The sequence below is a fragment of the Choloepus didactylus genome, chromosome 2, assembly GCF_015220235.1.
Source record: "Choloepus didactylus isolate mChoDid1 chromosome 2, mChoDid1.pri, whole genome shotgun sequence".
NCBI classification, from domain to species: domain Eukaryota; kingdom Metazoa; phylum Chordata; class Mammalia; order Pilosa; family Megalonychidae; genus Choloepus; species Choloepus didactylus.
In genome coordinates, this window is record NC_051308.1 from 87,185,494 (window position 1) to 87,203,291 (window position 17,798).

The window sequence follows — 17,798 nt, forward strand, 5'->3', positions numbered from 1 at the left end:
TCTAACAAAAATATATTGATTATTCTAGGAGAGGAGGCGAAGGGGTCATGGAAACAACAAATCTCATCAATGAGGGGATGAAGAAAGGCTTCGTGGAAGTGGAGACCTATGGGAAGGGTCTCAGGAAATGAGCAGGGTTTTTTGACATGTGGCTATAGAATGGAAGGCAGAGTGGGTTTGGGAACAGCATGGACAATGGTAGGAGGTCCAGGGAGGAGGGGAACGAGTCCTCTTTGACAAGGGTATAGAGTATTTGTTCAGAAGCAGTGGTGGGTAAGAATAAAAGGTAGGCTGCATTGATACAGGTTTGGCAGAAGTGGTGAACTCTTTTTCCAGAATAACGCGTGCCTAGATGAGAGCTGTGCTTCAGGAGGAATGATACGGACTCAGTGTTCTGGATGCATTGAAGACAGCAGAGGCAGGAGAAGGGCTGTGCTTGGGGATGTTACTATGATCTGTTCAGGAGGCAATGATAGCCTGAACCAGAGTGAGAATAGGACAAATGGAGTGGAGGGTGATGAAGGTAAGAGACATGAAGGAGATATGATGCATTATGTGCAAGTAGAGGGAAACCAGTAAAGGGAACCATTCTCTTGGAATAAGAGCCTGAGTCCTGACCGTGGCTAACGAGACCCTCCATGACACCCCTGACCCCTCCACTGCTCTTTGACCTTACCTCACTCACTCATTCAGCCCCAGCAGGCTGCCACCAATACTGTTCCTCAAATACACTAAGTTCTCTGCCACCTGGGGGCTTTCACACTTGCTTTTCCTTGTACCTGGCTCATTCTCCCTGCTAGGAATTCACTTAGCTCACTCTGTCAAGTCTTCATGTCTCTGAAAAGCATGCACAGACCTTCCCTATATAAAATAGCCCTTTCCAATCCCTGTCACTCCTTACCTCCCTTTCCCCATGTTATGTTTCTTCATAGCACTCTTCACCAGCTGACATATATATATTGTCTATCACCCCCAACTGCTTACCAATCTCCATGAGGACAGAGACTTTGTTTTGTTTGCTGCTATACCCACAGTGTCCAGAACAGTGCTTGGAACATAACAGGGGCTCAATAAATATTTGTTGAATAAAGGAATGATGTTACCAGCTATATGGGTCTATTTTTTGCTTCACTATTGATTAAATATAAGTCAGAGAGGTACAGATGTAAAATGTACAGCTTTGGGAGCTAGTGAGGGCCTTGTATCTAGATTGATTCACAATTAGGCAGGATGATACATTGAAGGAGATATTATATTATGGTCTTTTGGAGACCCTTTCAACCCTGAGAATCTACAAAATTAAGTACTATACTCTATGTGTGTGGTCTCCGGGGCAAGGGAATGTTCTGGCATAACACAGTGGGTTAGTCCACAGACCCCAGAACCAGACTACCTGGTTCTGGTCCAGCCATTTACCAACTGTGCCATCTTGGGCTTCTCTCTACCTTTATGAATCCTTCTCATGTCTCATTTACGTTAAGAGTTTCACTGCTCCTCATTCACTGATTTCCCAAAGTTAAGGTTCCAGTATCAACTCTACTACCTTATTTGTTAAAAAAATTTTATAGGCTTTATGGAAGCGATGTGACATTCAGAGTTCTTTTTATTTGCTTTTTTAATTTATTATTTAAAGTTTCTGGATGTATTTGTTTTTAGATGATTTATGAAATTTTAAGTTCTCCTAAACTAAAATACTGTAATTCAAATACTCAGTTGAGTGTGATGTATCCTTACTTCAGCCATGAAATACAAGTTTCATGATTTAAAAATTCATGCCCAAACATATTTTCAAAGCAAATGCAAATGATACATGTGTAAAATATTTTAGAACCATGCTGTCCAATAAGGTAGCCACATGTCACTATTAAAATAGAAATTAATTGAAATTAAATAAAATATAAAATTCAGCTCTTCTGTTACACTAGCTACAGTTCAAGTACTCAATAGCCACGTGTGCCTAGTGGTGACCATATTGAACAATGCAGACAGAAAACATTTCCATCATCACAATACATTGCATTGGACAGTGCTGTTTCAGAAGCTGTATAAATTCAGCAATTCAATTATATTTTTGAAGAAAATAACCAGCATTCCACATAGTTTGAGGCTACCCTGAAGGTATGTGTCAAATGTCTGGAGCTTACCAACATTTTTGCCAATTCTGAAAATTTCCCCTTAGCCCACTTCACTTTTCTCAGTGCCATGCTTTACCTCTCTCATCCTACAAATCTATTGCTTCTCTCAAATCAATGGGCTAGAATATATCCTGGAAGCCAAACCACTTAAATTCTCCTATATATTCTAACTGTCCTGAGAAAATAACTAATGATGGCACACACTTTTGGTATTAGAAGATCGTAATGTTTGAGAATTTGAAGGGTCTTCAGAAGCCATATAAAGTCAATTCTCTTTTCTTTTCAAACTTCCTGAGGAGTGATGGATGCCTCCACCCATCACTCCTTAACTCCTTCCTCTTTGACATTGTTTAGGCATTGTGCTAGGCTTAATCCTGCAAAGGTAGATATTCAGGAAACCGGGGCTCAGAGAAGTTAAGTAAATTGACCAAGATGACAGATCTAGTTAGTGGTAGATCCAGAATTCAAACTCATGCTCCAAAGCTGACACTCCTAACAGATCACCACGCTTCTGGCCACAGATCACAAGTCACTGATAACATCTTACACATTGACTTTCAAGGTACAAACTCACTCACCCCTATCCCCAACAGGTTACACATCAGGGCAGAGAAGATGTGACCAGTGTTGAGTTGAAAAGCAGTATTTCCCAGAGCAGAAAATACCTGGACATTTTACAAAGCTGTAGAAACTCTCTTACAGGTTATTCTTAAGGCTACTGATTCATTACCAACAAAATGATTCCTTGGAAATCATTTGTGCTCTAACATAACTTGGCTTACCATTCAGAAAGCACTTTGAGCTTGTGTTGAATTGTGGTGTGGGGAAATTCTCTAAATTTGACAGTGTTTTGTGACGTTTAAACAAGTGACTTGTATGTGTATAAACATTTAAAAAAGGCAACTGCCTTAAGATAGCAGTTATCTAATAGAGAGGGAAGGCAAATTGATATAACACAGTTGCTAGTCATTAAAAAGTCAACACTCTCCCTTTTTTTTTTGCATTCAAGTAAGTGACTTTTATATGGGTAAAGACAAAAGGAAGCTTGTTTATATTAAATTATCCTTAGAAGAAAATTTGATTTGAAGAACATTAACAAATTACAATTACTCTAGACTATCTTTCAGGGCTTCGAAGTATTATTCTATTCATTTGGAATTTTAAACAGATTTGACTTGCAAATACTTTCAAGAATGTACTCTGCTATTGTCATACCAGTTCTTACTAACACTTGTCAATGTTATCCAAAGATCTAGTGGAAGCACCAGAAGAAAAAAAAAAAAAAGATCATTAGCAAGAGATTGAATGTAGAATCACACATACCTCACAGTGCATTGACCACCAGACTGGATTCTGAATGGAAAATGTGCATTCAATCTAGTCTGGCCCAGACTAGGGCAGACTGTAGAATAATCAACTATTTTTAGATCGTTCTTGCCCTGTTCCAGACCCAATACCTAAGGCATATGTTAGAGGTCCAGAGTCAGTGGTCTTCCTGGGGTAACATAAAAAGAGATGACCCAAAGCTAGCTTCAGGGAAGTGCTGGAGCTCTAAGTGCAAAACCTTTTCCTTAACCACCCCCTACCAGCCCCTAATCATCTGGATGGCTTAAGTTTAAGAGTAGTGAGTTGCCCAGCTTATGGGTGACTCATCTTGTCATTTAAGTTTGTCAGTCAATGAAAACCAGAGCTCCAAAGTCTCTGTCCAGGACTCTCCCCAGGGAAGCTATTAGAGAGAAGGCAGTCTTGCCAGATGTTTCAGTCCAGTTGGCCTAACTGGCATGTGCAGGGGCATCTGCTTATACTCAGGGCCTGGCATGAGGAGAGGGCCCTGGCAGGTTTGTCCTCGGTTTTCCTGCCATTTGCCATGGACAAACAGTCAGGAAAGAAAATGGACTCAGCTACCAGGAAAGCCATGATGAAACCAATGGGCATCTTGAAACATAAACAGGTAAGAAGACTTTGAACTTTCCCACTGCAACTGGGTCTGGCTTCACTCGGTGCCTAATGGGCTGAACATCATGTAGTGAAAAGCACGTTATATTTGGGGACAAAATCTTGGCTTCCCAACTTGATCTGCACTTAGCTATGTGAACTTCAACTTTTTAGCAACCACTCTGACACTCACTTTATTCACCTGTAAATGGAAAGAAAAAAATAATGTTCTTGCTCTGCCTAACCAATGGACTTTTTGAGAACATCAAAAGTAGTAAAGCATACGAAGGCACTTTATAAACCATAAAGAAAATGTCAGATAATATTATTTTTACTCCCAGACATTTAATTCTAGCCACAAGTTCTCCCAAGTTCCAAGATCACATTTCCAACTATCTGCTCAACGAGTCTAACCAAATGGTTCACCATCTTGCTGAGGTATCCACCCAGCCCTTGGTCAGCCAGTGGCTTCTGCCTCCAGTTGCAGAAGTCTCCTCTGGTGTGCTAAACACTGCCTTACGTGTCATTTCTTTCTTTTTTTTTTTCAACTTTGTCAAAAAATTAAAAATAAACACATTCCAAACAAAACAAAATGAAGGAATAAGAAATATAAATATCCTAAAATAACTACATTGCTTCCAAATCATTTCTAGCTAATTATCTATCTGGCCCTCAAACAGAATTTATCTAAAAGCAAATATATACTCTTTCTTCAAAAGCCCATTCCTCCTGACTTCCCCTTTCTTTTAATGTTGATAATCCTTACAGGTTTTGTAAGCCTAATGCAGAGGCTCATCTTTGAAATTTCTTTACACCTCTCCCCTTCCCTTTTCTCCATGCTATTAATCACTATTTTTCTTTTCTTTCTTATATGTTGGTGTCCCAAGGAGCCAGGCTTGAACTCAATTCCAGTTATGTGACCTTGAGAAATTTTCTTCACCAGACTGAAGCTTGGTGTCCTCATTTGTGAAATGAGACTATGCAATTTGCAAATCTGTTGTGAGAATTAAATAAGATTCTATTTACAAACTTCATGGCATATGTTAGCTTAGTTCTGCATTCTAGCTCAACTGGATGCCTCACTGATGTTCACTATCACCAGCCTTTCCCATTCTTCTCCCCACCACATTTTCAATCCTGTTCTTCACTTTATCTGGACTCGACTCTACTGCCTCCCTGACTCCTATGCCACACACCCCTTCCATCTCTGCCTATCAAGATCATCCTGTTCATCCTCTAAATGTTACCTTCTGGCATCCAGTAATGACTTCTTCCTCTGACCTGTAAATGACTCTTGCACTTTATTTCTAGAACTCTTGAGGCACTTAACATTACTACTGTATATTCTACTTTTGTATATGTCATCTCTTCTCACAGACTGCCATATTCATCTTCCTATACATACTGTTTACTTAATAAGTTTTTTTTTTTTTGAATGACTAACAGGATTGAGCAATCAGCTAATCAATGACTTATGCCTGGGACTGCTGTTGGCAACTGGAAAGTGATTTGGAAGTGTTGGAATAATTTACACAAAGAATAAGACACCAAAGACACTTCATATTTTGTGTGCTGATTTTTTAATGAACATCTCATAATCTTCCAAAATAATCGGTTGTAGCTGTTTTACATTACAATACAGTAGATCAGCTCCTTTCATTATGTTCCCAATCAAGCCATTCCCTTGGGATGCTAACTGACCACTCAAGAGCCATCTCATAGAAGAGGGGAAATGCCAAGTCCAATGCCTTGTAATGGAGGAAAGAAAAGAAGGAAATCAAGAATAGAAAGTACTTTCATGGACAGTTTTTGGTATCTGCCCATTCTCCTCATTCTGTTCTTTCTCTCTGTGTCTCTCTGGTTGGAGGCTGGTATGCTAGTTATCAGAGTTAGCCAGCCCTGTGCAACCTGGGTGTCAGATCCCCCTAGTTACTAGGAAAAAAGAAGAGGCGGAGAAGTGATTTTGGAACAAGCAAGCCAGGAGAAAGCAGACAGAAGAGTCCCTGGGAGAGACTATCGGTAACCCCATGAGTGGGTAAGAGCAGCACAACCACATGGAGTCAGTGTGAACTGATGTTCCCTGGGGATCTGTAACTTCATCAGCGACCTAAGCAGCAGCCAGAGCTCAAAACACTCGGCCCCAGGAACAAGGGCCAGGTGCACCTGCCATCTCAGAAGGGCTGGAACTGATGAGGGCTGCGAAACTTTCATTCTGAGGGGCTTTTCACACACCACAGAAAATGTCCTCTCACATTTCCAAGGCAGTGGTGAATTGCAGATGTCACCATCAGAGAATAAAATTTTTTAAATAAAATACAGAACAGAAATGTTCTCACTGTTACTCCTAGGGGAGACTGAGTGTGTGAGACACTGGTATGAACCACGGGCTCCATGTTCATGTGTGGGGCTACAACCTTCCCTGAGCTAGGCAATATCCAGGATAACTATTCCTTTGTCTCAATCCTCAAACAAGGCAGGATTTGCCAAGGCAGAGCTTGAAGCTCTTCCAGGAATCTGTATATCTTTCCCAAGAAAACAATTTTATGTTTAGGATTATTTTTTTTTATTTTTTTCAAATGAAAAATCTAAGCTTCTCCACTGTTCTTTCCATATCAGAGTCCCAGAAATAAATATTCATTGTCTTCTTTGGGGCACTAAGTATGAAATCTGTGAATGGCATATTCAGGCTATTGTTTCCTTTGGGTGCTAAAACTAGAGTTTTTGGATGAGAAAACTTGGCTCTTTCCTTTCCCCAGTGCCTTTGCCACCCTCGTTGCACATTGCCACAGATGTGTATATCCCTCTTCTCCTTGTTTTTTCTATTCCTGAATAGTGTTCTTTTTTACATGAAGTCTGGTTCAAGATAGTGTTGGGTAACATTTCCTTTTCCTATCTGCAAAGCGATTGCAAACAAGAGTAGAAAAACTGTAGTCAGAGGAAAAGAGCAGATGATCTGGAGAGACCAAGGTTGGGCTCTAATTTTATGCTAGTTCTTGACTTTCTTTGGAGAAAAAGACTGATGGATACAAGGCTGACAGCCTTTCCTGAGATGATGAGACTTGGGTGTTGAACAGAAATTAACTCTTCTCTCTCTCTCTCCCCAAGACCAAATCCAGAAGCCATTACAAAAACACATAACTACAATAGGGGTCATATGAAAATTAGTGATCCTGGGACATAAACAGTGGCAGCTTGATGTAGTCATTTCATTTAAAGTCCATCTATTGAATAAGAAAAGGTAAAGACAACAAAATGGACCCTAAATAGTTGAAATTCTTCTCTTTCCCCACAGAGTGTCACCCTTGCTCCACGTGTTTCCATAGCTTGCTCAAGTTGAAATCTCTAAGTCAGAGATTTTACATATCACAATTGAATGGAATTTACCTCAATCTCTACACTGCACAAAGGATCTCCTTAGATCTTCTTTGGAACCGGGGTTGAGTCTCCTTGACTCATTTCATCCTCTTGTACGCAGCCCTGATTTAGTCCTCCCTTGGGTCCTCTGTGTTCTCCCTTGGGTCCTCTGTCCCTGCCTGTTCTTTCATCAACTCCCACCTTTCCCCTATGTCATTTTTATAATCTTTCTTTCTTTCAGAAAACCAATGAGTCATGTTGCTGCAAATGATGGCCAGGCCTGGGGAATTGTAACAAGGAATGAGACCACAGACCAAGCATAAGGAATACCTGTGATCTTGGTGATCAGAGAATGAGCCCTAATGCGAACTTATGACTGGCTGGCTGGCTGAGAGCCACACCTGGAATAGGCAAATATGGAAGCAGAGAAAATCCTCGGTCTCACTGACTCCAATTGAGAGCTCAGAGAAGTGGGAAGAAGTTAATGTATTCTGGGTGGATACTTGAGAACCAGACCATGATATACTTCTCCTAGACCCATCACCAATGGGTATTCACACCCAACTTTCCAAGCCTCTTAGTATTATCATTCCAACCCCTACATCCTAAAAGTAGGTCCAGCTTCCAGCTCATAAAAATATAGTCAGCTTGACACGTTAGCATCAAGAACAGCACCTAATCTTTCTCTCTCTTTTTCCTCTTCCCACTCTGCATGCCAATCCCCATCAACAGAAACATGGAAAAAGGACTTTCTGTCCTCAAACCCTCAGCATTAATTTTGAACATGAACTTCACAGCAGCATGTGTGGAACAATGGATAATTATTAGCTTAGTAGACAGCAAAATATATAATATATAATATATTTATATAATTATGTTTAAATACTTAAAAAGAATGAATAACTAACCTCATTATTACTATGGGAGACTACACAAAAGAAAGGGAGAGAGCCAGTTCAGACTAGATGAGCCTTAAAAGATGGCAATCCATTCAAAATGGGTATAAATGGAGTGTCCCTGCAAACTTCTCTTCTAGTATTTTGGTATTGGTTTACAAGTTGGGTGGGGCTAAACAGTTGGCAGGGTGCAGAGTTGCGAGTAGGACAAACATTGAGGATGGGGTTGAGTAGTATATAAGTGAGGAAGGAGGGTCCTTGTATATCTATCATATTTCTCCTTCTACTTTTAATCAACTGCCACTTTGAAGAAACTTTTGCCCATGATTCTTCCCTACTTAGGCCACTTAATACAATAGTTGGCACCTATAACATCCTCTCGCTTTTCTTAAAAAATCTTTCATGTCTTCCTCTTTTCTTCATTTCATGATTTTTCTTCTTCATTCACTTTGTTTCCTCCCATGGAGGCCTCTCTTACTGTCTCCAGGGCAGCAGAGAAATGGGTAGATCCCACAGTCACTGATTTTCTTCTGCCTTGGGGTCTCGGCAGGAACATTCATCCAAGTCACAGTCAGCAGCAAATGGAATGACCTGGGGAAGCAAAGAGAAGTTGAAACAAACCATTTTTGTGCTGAGCTTCACACTTTAACTAGCTTTTACTTTTCTCACTTGGTCCTGGAGGAAGTGTGGGATTAATATGCTAATATCACAGAACTGAAATTAAACTCTCAGTTTTCTCACTTACACGTCATTTTGCTTTAGGCAAGGTAACTCTCCCTTGCTTCAGTTTCTCCGTATATAAAATGAAGAAGAGTATCTACCCAGAGGATATTTATGTAAATTAAATAAAATTATGGGTATAAAACATTTACAACATTGCTAGGCACTCCTCAGTCATTCTGTAATACTATCACTATTACTTCTATTATTACTAATTTCTATAATTACTGCTGCTATTATTTTTTTGTTATCATCTTCCTGCAACATAAGTAAGATGAACGTTAGCTCTTTCTACAGGGAAGGCCAAGAAAAGTTGGGTGACCTAACCCAATATTGTAACACCACTATCTGGAAACCAAGACTCCAGAGCCTACCTCTCCAACTCCTACAACCTCAGTATTCTTGGGGCAATTGGATCATCTTGGCCATCTTCATAAGCATGAGTTTTTGTCCTTTTTGACCCAAGGATATACTTTGACTGGATGAAACTACATCTCTCCACAGAATTGTCTGTGGCTGGAATGCCTCTCAGCTATGTAATTGCTCCTTCCCCTGCCAGAGATGGGCCAGCCCAAGTTACTGTTGTCTTGCTTGCACTGCTACCCACAGCTAAACAGAACTTTTGAGTGTCCATAACTGGCATCAGAGAGAATTGGGCACCTGGGAGACAGGACATAAAAGTGGCAAACAGTATACCCTTTGGGAAATTGCCATCCAAGGAGATAAAGCATTCATAGGATTATCATGTACAATAATAGTCCAAGTAACTAAAGAGATGGGCTCGGTAACTGGGCAAGTGGGTCAAAGAATGGGTAGGGCTGTTTGGGGAAATTTCCCAATGTATTTGCATATATTGAATAAAATGTGATTTAGGTATTGAGAGAGGAATGAAGTACCTTCTTAATCCTGAATCTAGTATATTCTGGCCATAGGCACCGAAATTCACTGAGGACAAATCCTAGATTTGCAGACTGTGAGATCCAGAGAAAATTGTTTGCTTTCTCCCTAGACAATCATGCCTTCCTGTATGGGGATGAGCTCCTTGACCAGTTCCTTTCTCCAAGTGATAATAGGAAGTAGTTGGCATGATTTCTGACCTGCAGTCCAAGCTCTTGGTCTGTTTCCCTTGGTTCATGATTTATTGGTTTTTAGAGCAAAAGAGGGTCAAATTGAACAGTGATATGATGAGTCCCTGATGCTCTGTATTAAATGATTTAATTCACATAAGCAGTGAGACAGTACTGGCTCAGAGTGAGTGCTCAGTAAACATTAGCAGTTAGGAGTTGTGGCATTCAGTTCTGTGTGTGGGTGATTATGGTAGGTGTAGCTGTGATGTAGGTGTGGAGAAAAGTATACGGAAGGAAACAACAGTTCTTACGTATTTCTGACTCATCAAATTGACCAAGTAGCTTCAAATATCTTTGGAGGCCGTGGATTTTTTAACCATATTATTTCAAAATTTCAGCCTATTCAATTGTATAGACTTTACTTAAGTAATGTGCTTTAACATATATAAGAGTAATAGGGATAAAGGGTATCAAGAAAAGGACTACTGCTCAGTATGTGGTGCAGAGGATGTGGTGCTTAGGTGACTTATGGTAGCCACTCAACATATACAGGCAATATGTTCATAATACATTATATAGGTTTATTAATTTAATTGTGAAGATTAATAATAACTGGATTGTATCTCATTAGTAATCCTGCCTCTCCAAGGGGTGGGAACCATTATTTTCCTACCTACTGAGAAGTTTCATAGACAGTAATAAGCATGTGTGAGTCTCCATCGCGTGTAGCTACAACTTTTCTGTAGGTGTCACTAGACCAACAGAGAACTAGTTTTCTAAGAAACCATCCTAAAAGTCATACCTCTTAATCCTGTTACTTTAGAACTACAATGTTTGTTTATTTAATTCCCTCTTCTTGACCGCTTGACTGTTGAATAAAACCAATTATGATCAACTATGAAGAAGAGCTAGCCAAAGCATCTGTCTTTATTCCTGGAGGCTGCTCTCTTCCCCCGTCCCCAGGTGCTCTCATTTACCTTCTTGGAGGACAGTGTGGACGAGCAGCAATCTCCCCCATCATAGTGGCAGTAGGCCCGATTGTTGATAGTATCACACCAACCATCTGCTTGAAAAGGCTGGGAAGAAAAGTGCAGATCAGTGTCTACGTCCAGCTTCACTATGCCTTGTCATGCTTTCCCTCTATCCCAACATAAACCACGATAGAGCATTCATGGGGAAGGACACAAATTGACCTCATAGTCTTAAGAAGTTGAAAATTCTCAAGGTAAGATCATTGGGCCTAAGAGGATCATCAAATTTCACCTGTAGCCCCTGCTCCTGGTTTACTGTCCTGGTCTTGGATGATTCATTTAAACTCAACAATTTTCAGCCTTTGCGTAGTAATCGATACTTTTATTATGTAGGTTACAAAACAGTTCACACATTTCAGCTCTGCTGATCATCAGAAAATGCCTGTGCATTAGGCAGCATTGGCTTTAAAAGGTCCACTTATCAATGAGGAAACTGAGATGCCCAGAGATGATTACACAGGTTAAACAGCTAAGATCAGGCAGAGTTTAGGATTAGAAGTCACATTTCTTCCCTTTTTGCTGCTTCTCAAAGATTAAAGACTATAGACTCTGTCCCTTCTCCTGGTGCAGTGAAGGCTGGTGCTTAGAAACCTAGGAGCCTGGAATGCTATGAAGGCTGAAACAATAACTGTCCAGGATGCAGTGGTCCTAGAGTTTGGTGCCAGCAGTGCTGGAACAGAAATATTTCCACATATACAGCCACCCCCGGCACAGAAGCTAGACCACAGGTTCACGGCAGAGAAAGTTAAACTGTTTTTATTCACTCCTGTTACTACTGAAAGTTAACAGGAGCCAAAATTGGAAAGGGGCCCAGGCCCAGCCACAGTTAATGGAGGGTTTCACCCCAAAAAGGAATATATGACAAGAACAGCACCAAGCAGTTAAACAACTCAACATTCCAATGCTTTGTTTCTCCAAAGAGTCCCCCCTGTAGTAAAAACATTGCCACAGGATGCTGGAGGGCAGACTAGCCAGCCCACCTACTCAATAACATAGGTGGCTGCCTATCCGATGCTGATGGCCAACTGCAAAGCCTCAGGAAACATCTTGCGGTCAACTCTCTGGGCCATGAGATACTCTGCAGACTTTTGAGTTCTGAGGGCACCTTACAGTTTACATATTCAAATCACTTTCTCTCCTCCTTTACTAGTAGGACTGTTCCCTATTTCACCGTGCTTTGATGAGATAGATCACTAAATTTAAAATGCCCATTAAATAATTTCCAGCAACTGAGTTACATCAGAACAAGCTCATCCAAGTTATTACTTCAATGTTTTGATTTATTCTATGGGGTCCTGAGGTCATTTGAACATCATCCCAGATGTATACCAGTCTGCCAACCACTAAAATGCTGCTACTGGTGGGGTAGAACTCAACAGCTGTCCCACAGCTGCATAGCAATGTCAATTGAGAGCAGGAAGTGAAAAGGAATTCTGTTTTCAACATGGGCCTCATTGGGATAAAAGAAAAAGATTCAGAGATGAGCACATGTCTTAACACTGGAGCCAGTTATTCTGGCTCTGTGGAGAAATTGGAATAACTACATAATCAGGACTTTGGTCCAAAATTGCAGTGAAATAACAGGAGTCAAAATACAACCAGCTACATCCTTAACACTGATAGAGCCTGGACTACTCTTTTTATGATACTGAGAGTCCCCAGAGGTTTCCCAGCTCCCAAGAGTTTGGAATATGTTTTCTTCATCTAACACTGCATTTGTTACTTTTCCTTTAACCTTGATTGGCTCACTGGCAAAACCTAACCTATTACTTATTTCTTATACATGCAATTGTCTATAAAAACCCAAAGATTACCCAAAATCACTTCCCTACACATAGAAGTATGATCTTCAGTATGGGGGATTATAGATATATAGAAAGAAGATCTTTCTTTCCATAAGAACAACTTAAACACTTGAATCCTAGGGAATTTTTCATTCCCAGCTCTTCACCAAGGATGGCTTCCCACCTCAAGAACATTAGAGCACATTTTCACCATCTATGTTGAAAAGAGAGGTAATAGCCTAGACAACAAACTCTACGTGCCACTGGACTTCTTATGCTATAACCTAGAAAAGATTTCTAGAAACTGTTTTTTTTTTTTTTTTTTTTTTTCCTCTTAAAGGGCCATTTGGAAGGAGAAGGGAATTTATAAAAAGAAGCACAGAAATACAGAGAGAAGGTTGGAAAGAACCATGTATTTAATTTACAATATACCTATTCGAATTAATTGTTCCTCCCCCAACCTGCCAAAAACAATGACTCCACCCTAAACAAACAGAGTCTCCTGTGGCAACATGCGCCTGGGAAGCTTGACAACTTGAGTCCAAAGTTACAATGGAAAAAATAGGAAGGGAAAAATGACTAATTGATCCAATGTTTTAAAAGCATGTGAGGGCTAGATGTAGACTAGGAGAGATGTTAGTCTCAATAATTGAAAGGTATCAGGTTTGGGACATCACTCCTCCCAGAAGGAAACTTTCCCTAGTGAGGTTACTGGTCTTTGTTTCTCTGAACAATGTGCACATAGGTAAATTTCACTGTTCATACATACACCTCATCTATATGGAAACATCAGAAAATGAACACACACACATGAGTCTATTTTTCAAATACCTGAAGGCTACCCCTTTAGGGGCCACGTTTTCATTTTTATTTTAACAACATCGATAAAACTTTATAAAATGCCAGCTTCCCTACCTTTAATAACTTAGAGGACAGAAAATATAAACTTTTTGAAAACTCAAAGTCATCATCAACATTAATATCTATTATTTTCACTGTACAGGGAGGCTGCATTAGTCCATTTATTCCTTCAGTAAATATGACTCCTCCAAAACACACACACGCATACACACACACATCCCTCATAGATGATATATCTCTGAATCAGAAAGTCAAGCTTCTGACAATTATATCTAAAGTAAATCTAATGTCCACGGAAGAGCCTGGACTACTCTTTTTATGATATATGAGCTTTATGATACCTATTTTAGTTGTTATGGGAAAGCTTTTCTTGCCAACTTCTCAGTGTAACTGTGTTCTAGACGGATGAGGTGGCCAAATAAATGGCTCTCTGTAAGCGATGAAATACGAAGAGGAAATGCTATCAGTTTATTCTACTTATACCACATCTCAAAAGTAAAGACAGTCTTCTCTTTATGTTATGTAACCTGGTGATTTATTTTGTGTTTAACTCTGGGGATTACTCATAGAGATTATGGCCTCATCCATTGTCTAGGAATGAAATAATTCCTTCAATCACTCAGTGTTCTCTATTCCATACCTACTATATGCCAGGCACCATTATAGGGATTCAGAGATGAATCAAACATGGGCTTTGCCCTGGAGGGAATCACAAGAAGCAACTGTAACTCAGTGTGATGAGTGCAAGCATAGAGATGTGAACACTTAATCCATATTTAGATGGGAGGTATCATCATAAGCTTCTAGGGACTGACTGCTACATCTAGATCCTATGAAATAAATCTTAGGGCTGGATGACTATGAGGGGAAAAGAGGAGCCTAGAGGGACTGTCTAAGGGGGATGGGGTGTAATAAGAGGGCTGGGTGATCTAGGATGGTTTATCAACAGAGCTCACCCTCAGGAAGGGTTCCATAAGCTTTGACAGTCTGATAATATCTTCATTACTTGAAACAGTTTAAGAACCTTTTCTTCTACAATTTGCAACAGAATTCAAGACCACATTGATGCTTTAGAAAGGTAAGTTTGGCTTCAGATCATTTGTTCTGCTAACCTTCAGGCTGGGCTCTCAGCCAGTAGCAACTATATATCCCTATGGTAAGGAGTAGGGCAGAATCCTGTTCTATCATCTTAAGGAGTGTTTTAGACCAGAAGAGGCTAACCAAATTTTGTCTAACATCTAACACTATTTCCTCTCTTTCCCACATCATTTACCATCAAAACCCTCTAGTCATGTGGATGACAAATCACATCCACATCCATTTCTTCCTATTGGTTTGCCTGCGTATGGCCCAACGGAGGCCTCTCTCAAGGCAGCTCCTGTGTGGCATCCAGTGGAGTCCTTGCAGCAGATGGAAGTTCTATGTAAATGTATCCAAATATGTGCATTAATTTTTTTTCTTTGGCTCTCCACTGAATAATGGTCTCTGGCCTGACTCACATTTTCTCTCTTATCCCAAGTGTTTGCCCGTTGTACCTATATTCCTTGGGTTTCATTTACAAAGACCACAAAGAACATCAAAAGTGGAGCCCTACTTGGAGGTCTCAGAGTCTCAGGGCCCATACTTGGGAAGCCTTTCAGGCCCCTGAGGAGCCACTAATGACTAGACTCTAGTTAACTTTTTTTTTTTTTTGAAAGGACCATAGATACACAAAATTCTAAGCCTGAATGGAACCCTGAAGACTATTTACAAAAGACAAAATGGAGCCTTAAAAAGGTGAAATCCCTTGTTTACAAAACTAGCTAGTGGCAATCCTGAGAACAGAGCCCAGATCCTTTGATTCCTGATCTAATGACCATACTACATCCTTCTGATAGTTTAATTAATGTTTTAGTTTATTGGGGGATGTGTAGTGAAGAATTAACTTCACCCAAGGAGAGCACTGGCTTTTGTCCCAGGTCCTGGGGGGTAACCTCTAAATGTCTGGAATTTCCCCAGTGATAGGAGCCTTTGTTATTCATGGTGGACCCCCTCTTTTCTGCCCCTACCACATCTGATAGTCTGTACAAAGGAGATGACTCAGGATGGTACCTGGTCAGGCCAGACAGATCAACCATGTGATCAGAGAGCTGGGGCTTTAAGCCATGATATCAGCCCAACCAAGAGGGGTGGGTGGTTGGAGAATGAGTTCAATCACATGGCCAATGATTCAATCAACTGTGCCTGTGCGATGAACCCCCAATAAAGGCTCTGGACACTGAAGCTTGGTGAGCTTCCTTGGTTGACAGTATTTTTTGAGTATCGTCATACATTGATATGCCAGGAGGCTGACATCCTGATTCCCCAGGGAGAATAAAGGAAGCCTCATATCTGGGACCTTCCTCAACCTCACCCTATCCCTCTCTTCTTTTGGCTGGTTCTGATTTGTTATAATAAATGTTCTTTTTGTTATAATGTAACTGTAATCATAAGTATAGTGCTTTCCTGAGTTCTGTGAGTCATTCTAGCAAATTGCTGCACCTGAGGGGGTAGTGGGAACCCTCAAATCAGTAGCCAGTTGGGCAGAAGTGATAAGGTCCTGGGAAGCCCTGAGCTTACAACTGGGGTCTGAAGTGAGGGGAGTCTTGTGGAGGACTGTGCCCTTTATCTCTGAAGTTTGTCCTAACTCAGGGCAGTGTCAGAAGTCATGACAGAGGAGCAGGATAACTTAAATTCCTTTGTCATCTCGATCAAAAGGGCTTAAGCTCAGGGGCATCAAAAATGAAGTGAGTGCAGATCAACACAGAGACAAAGAAACAGACATACATAATCTCAATTCTTCCCTCCCCCAACCTCACCTCTATTGTTCTCGGTTGTGGGTCAAGGTTTATCCCAAATAAGCAACCTGGCCCTATAGCTCCTTCTGAGGTTTGGGCCTTGATAGGCCCCTATTTCCTTAGAGGCCAGTATTCCCAGAAGGCGTCAGCCCGGTGCTCCAACCACATCAGCAGATGCCTGCAACCCAGAAATACTTATTTCTGGAATCCAAATGCCGAAGCCAGGCACTGAGCTGCTCACTGCAGTCATCTGAGGAAAGAAGGAAGTGGAGTTGTTCCATTCCTCCAGTGTTCACCTCTTGGGAGGGGAGTGGAGGGATGTTGACGATAGCACCTTTGCAGGTTTGCCACAATCCTCTTGGAAAGTGTAAAGATTAAACTAGACAGATGCCCTGAGATGGACTGTGGAGTAATAGTCTCTTAGACAGGAGAGACTGAGAGAGTTCTCCCTGCCTCTGAATTGCAATGGTATATTTTACCTATATATGCACACTATAGGAAAACACATGAAGAAATATTAAGATGAAAGGCTGTCAGTCTCTCCTACCTGTATCACACTGGAAACTTTTCAATAGTAAAGAGAGTTTCTTCTTTATGTAATACAAACTGGTGACACATATCCTGTTTAAGGTTAGCCATAGGGTGGCCCTGAATTGTATGGAATTGTATTACCATGGGCTCAGAATCTAATTGTCTTTGTCATCCCAGCTACTAGCTCAGAACCTGACACACAGTTGGTTCTTAAAAAATAAACATGATTGCTCTATTTGGAGTGGGTGGCTAACTACATTTCCTTGGCACAATTTATGACCAGATTTCTCCTTTTCATTATTACTCTGTTGCTAGAAAATTTATTAGGCATTTCGCTTTATAATTAGGATCACATGTACATAGGTACAGCTTTTATGGGCATCTAGTCCTTCTCTTACTGCAGACAGACACTGGGGTTGAGATAACACACACACACACACACACACACACACACACACATATATATATTCTCTATTAGGTGCAGAATAGTGGACTAAGTATAGAATTACACATTAATTTCTGGAGGTAGGAAGATACAGTGGAATAGGCATTCTGAAAGATCCCCCTCTATAAAATATTTAGAAATAGTAAGTAAAATTCAACAATGTTCTCTCAGTTCCACAGCTGGGATCATAAGAAAGGAAAGGAAATTCCTACAGGCCAAATAA

At 40.6% G+C, this 17,798-nt stretch overlaps 1 protein-coding gene across 1 annotated transcript in view; it reads right to left on the minus strand.

The window, feature by feature from the left end:
- Positions 1-5,646: 5,646 nt before the first annotated feature.
- Positions 5,647-17,798, minus strand: part of PAPPA2 (pappalysin 2) — a 289,990-nt gene continuing 277,838 nt past the window's right edge. The window contains exons 21-22 of the mRNA XM_037806710.1: positions 11,085-11,183; positions 5,647-8,911 (exon numbers count right to left, since the gene is read on the minus strand). Coding sequence (XP_037662638.1) covers positions 8,837-8,911; positions 11,085-11,183 — 174 coding nt within the window. The 3' untranslated portion in view covers positions 5,647-8,836. The remainder of the gene's footprint in view (positions 8,912-11,084; positions 11,184-17,798) is intronic.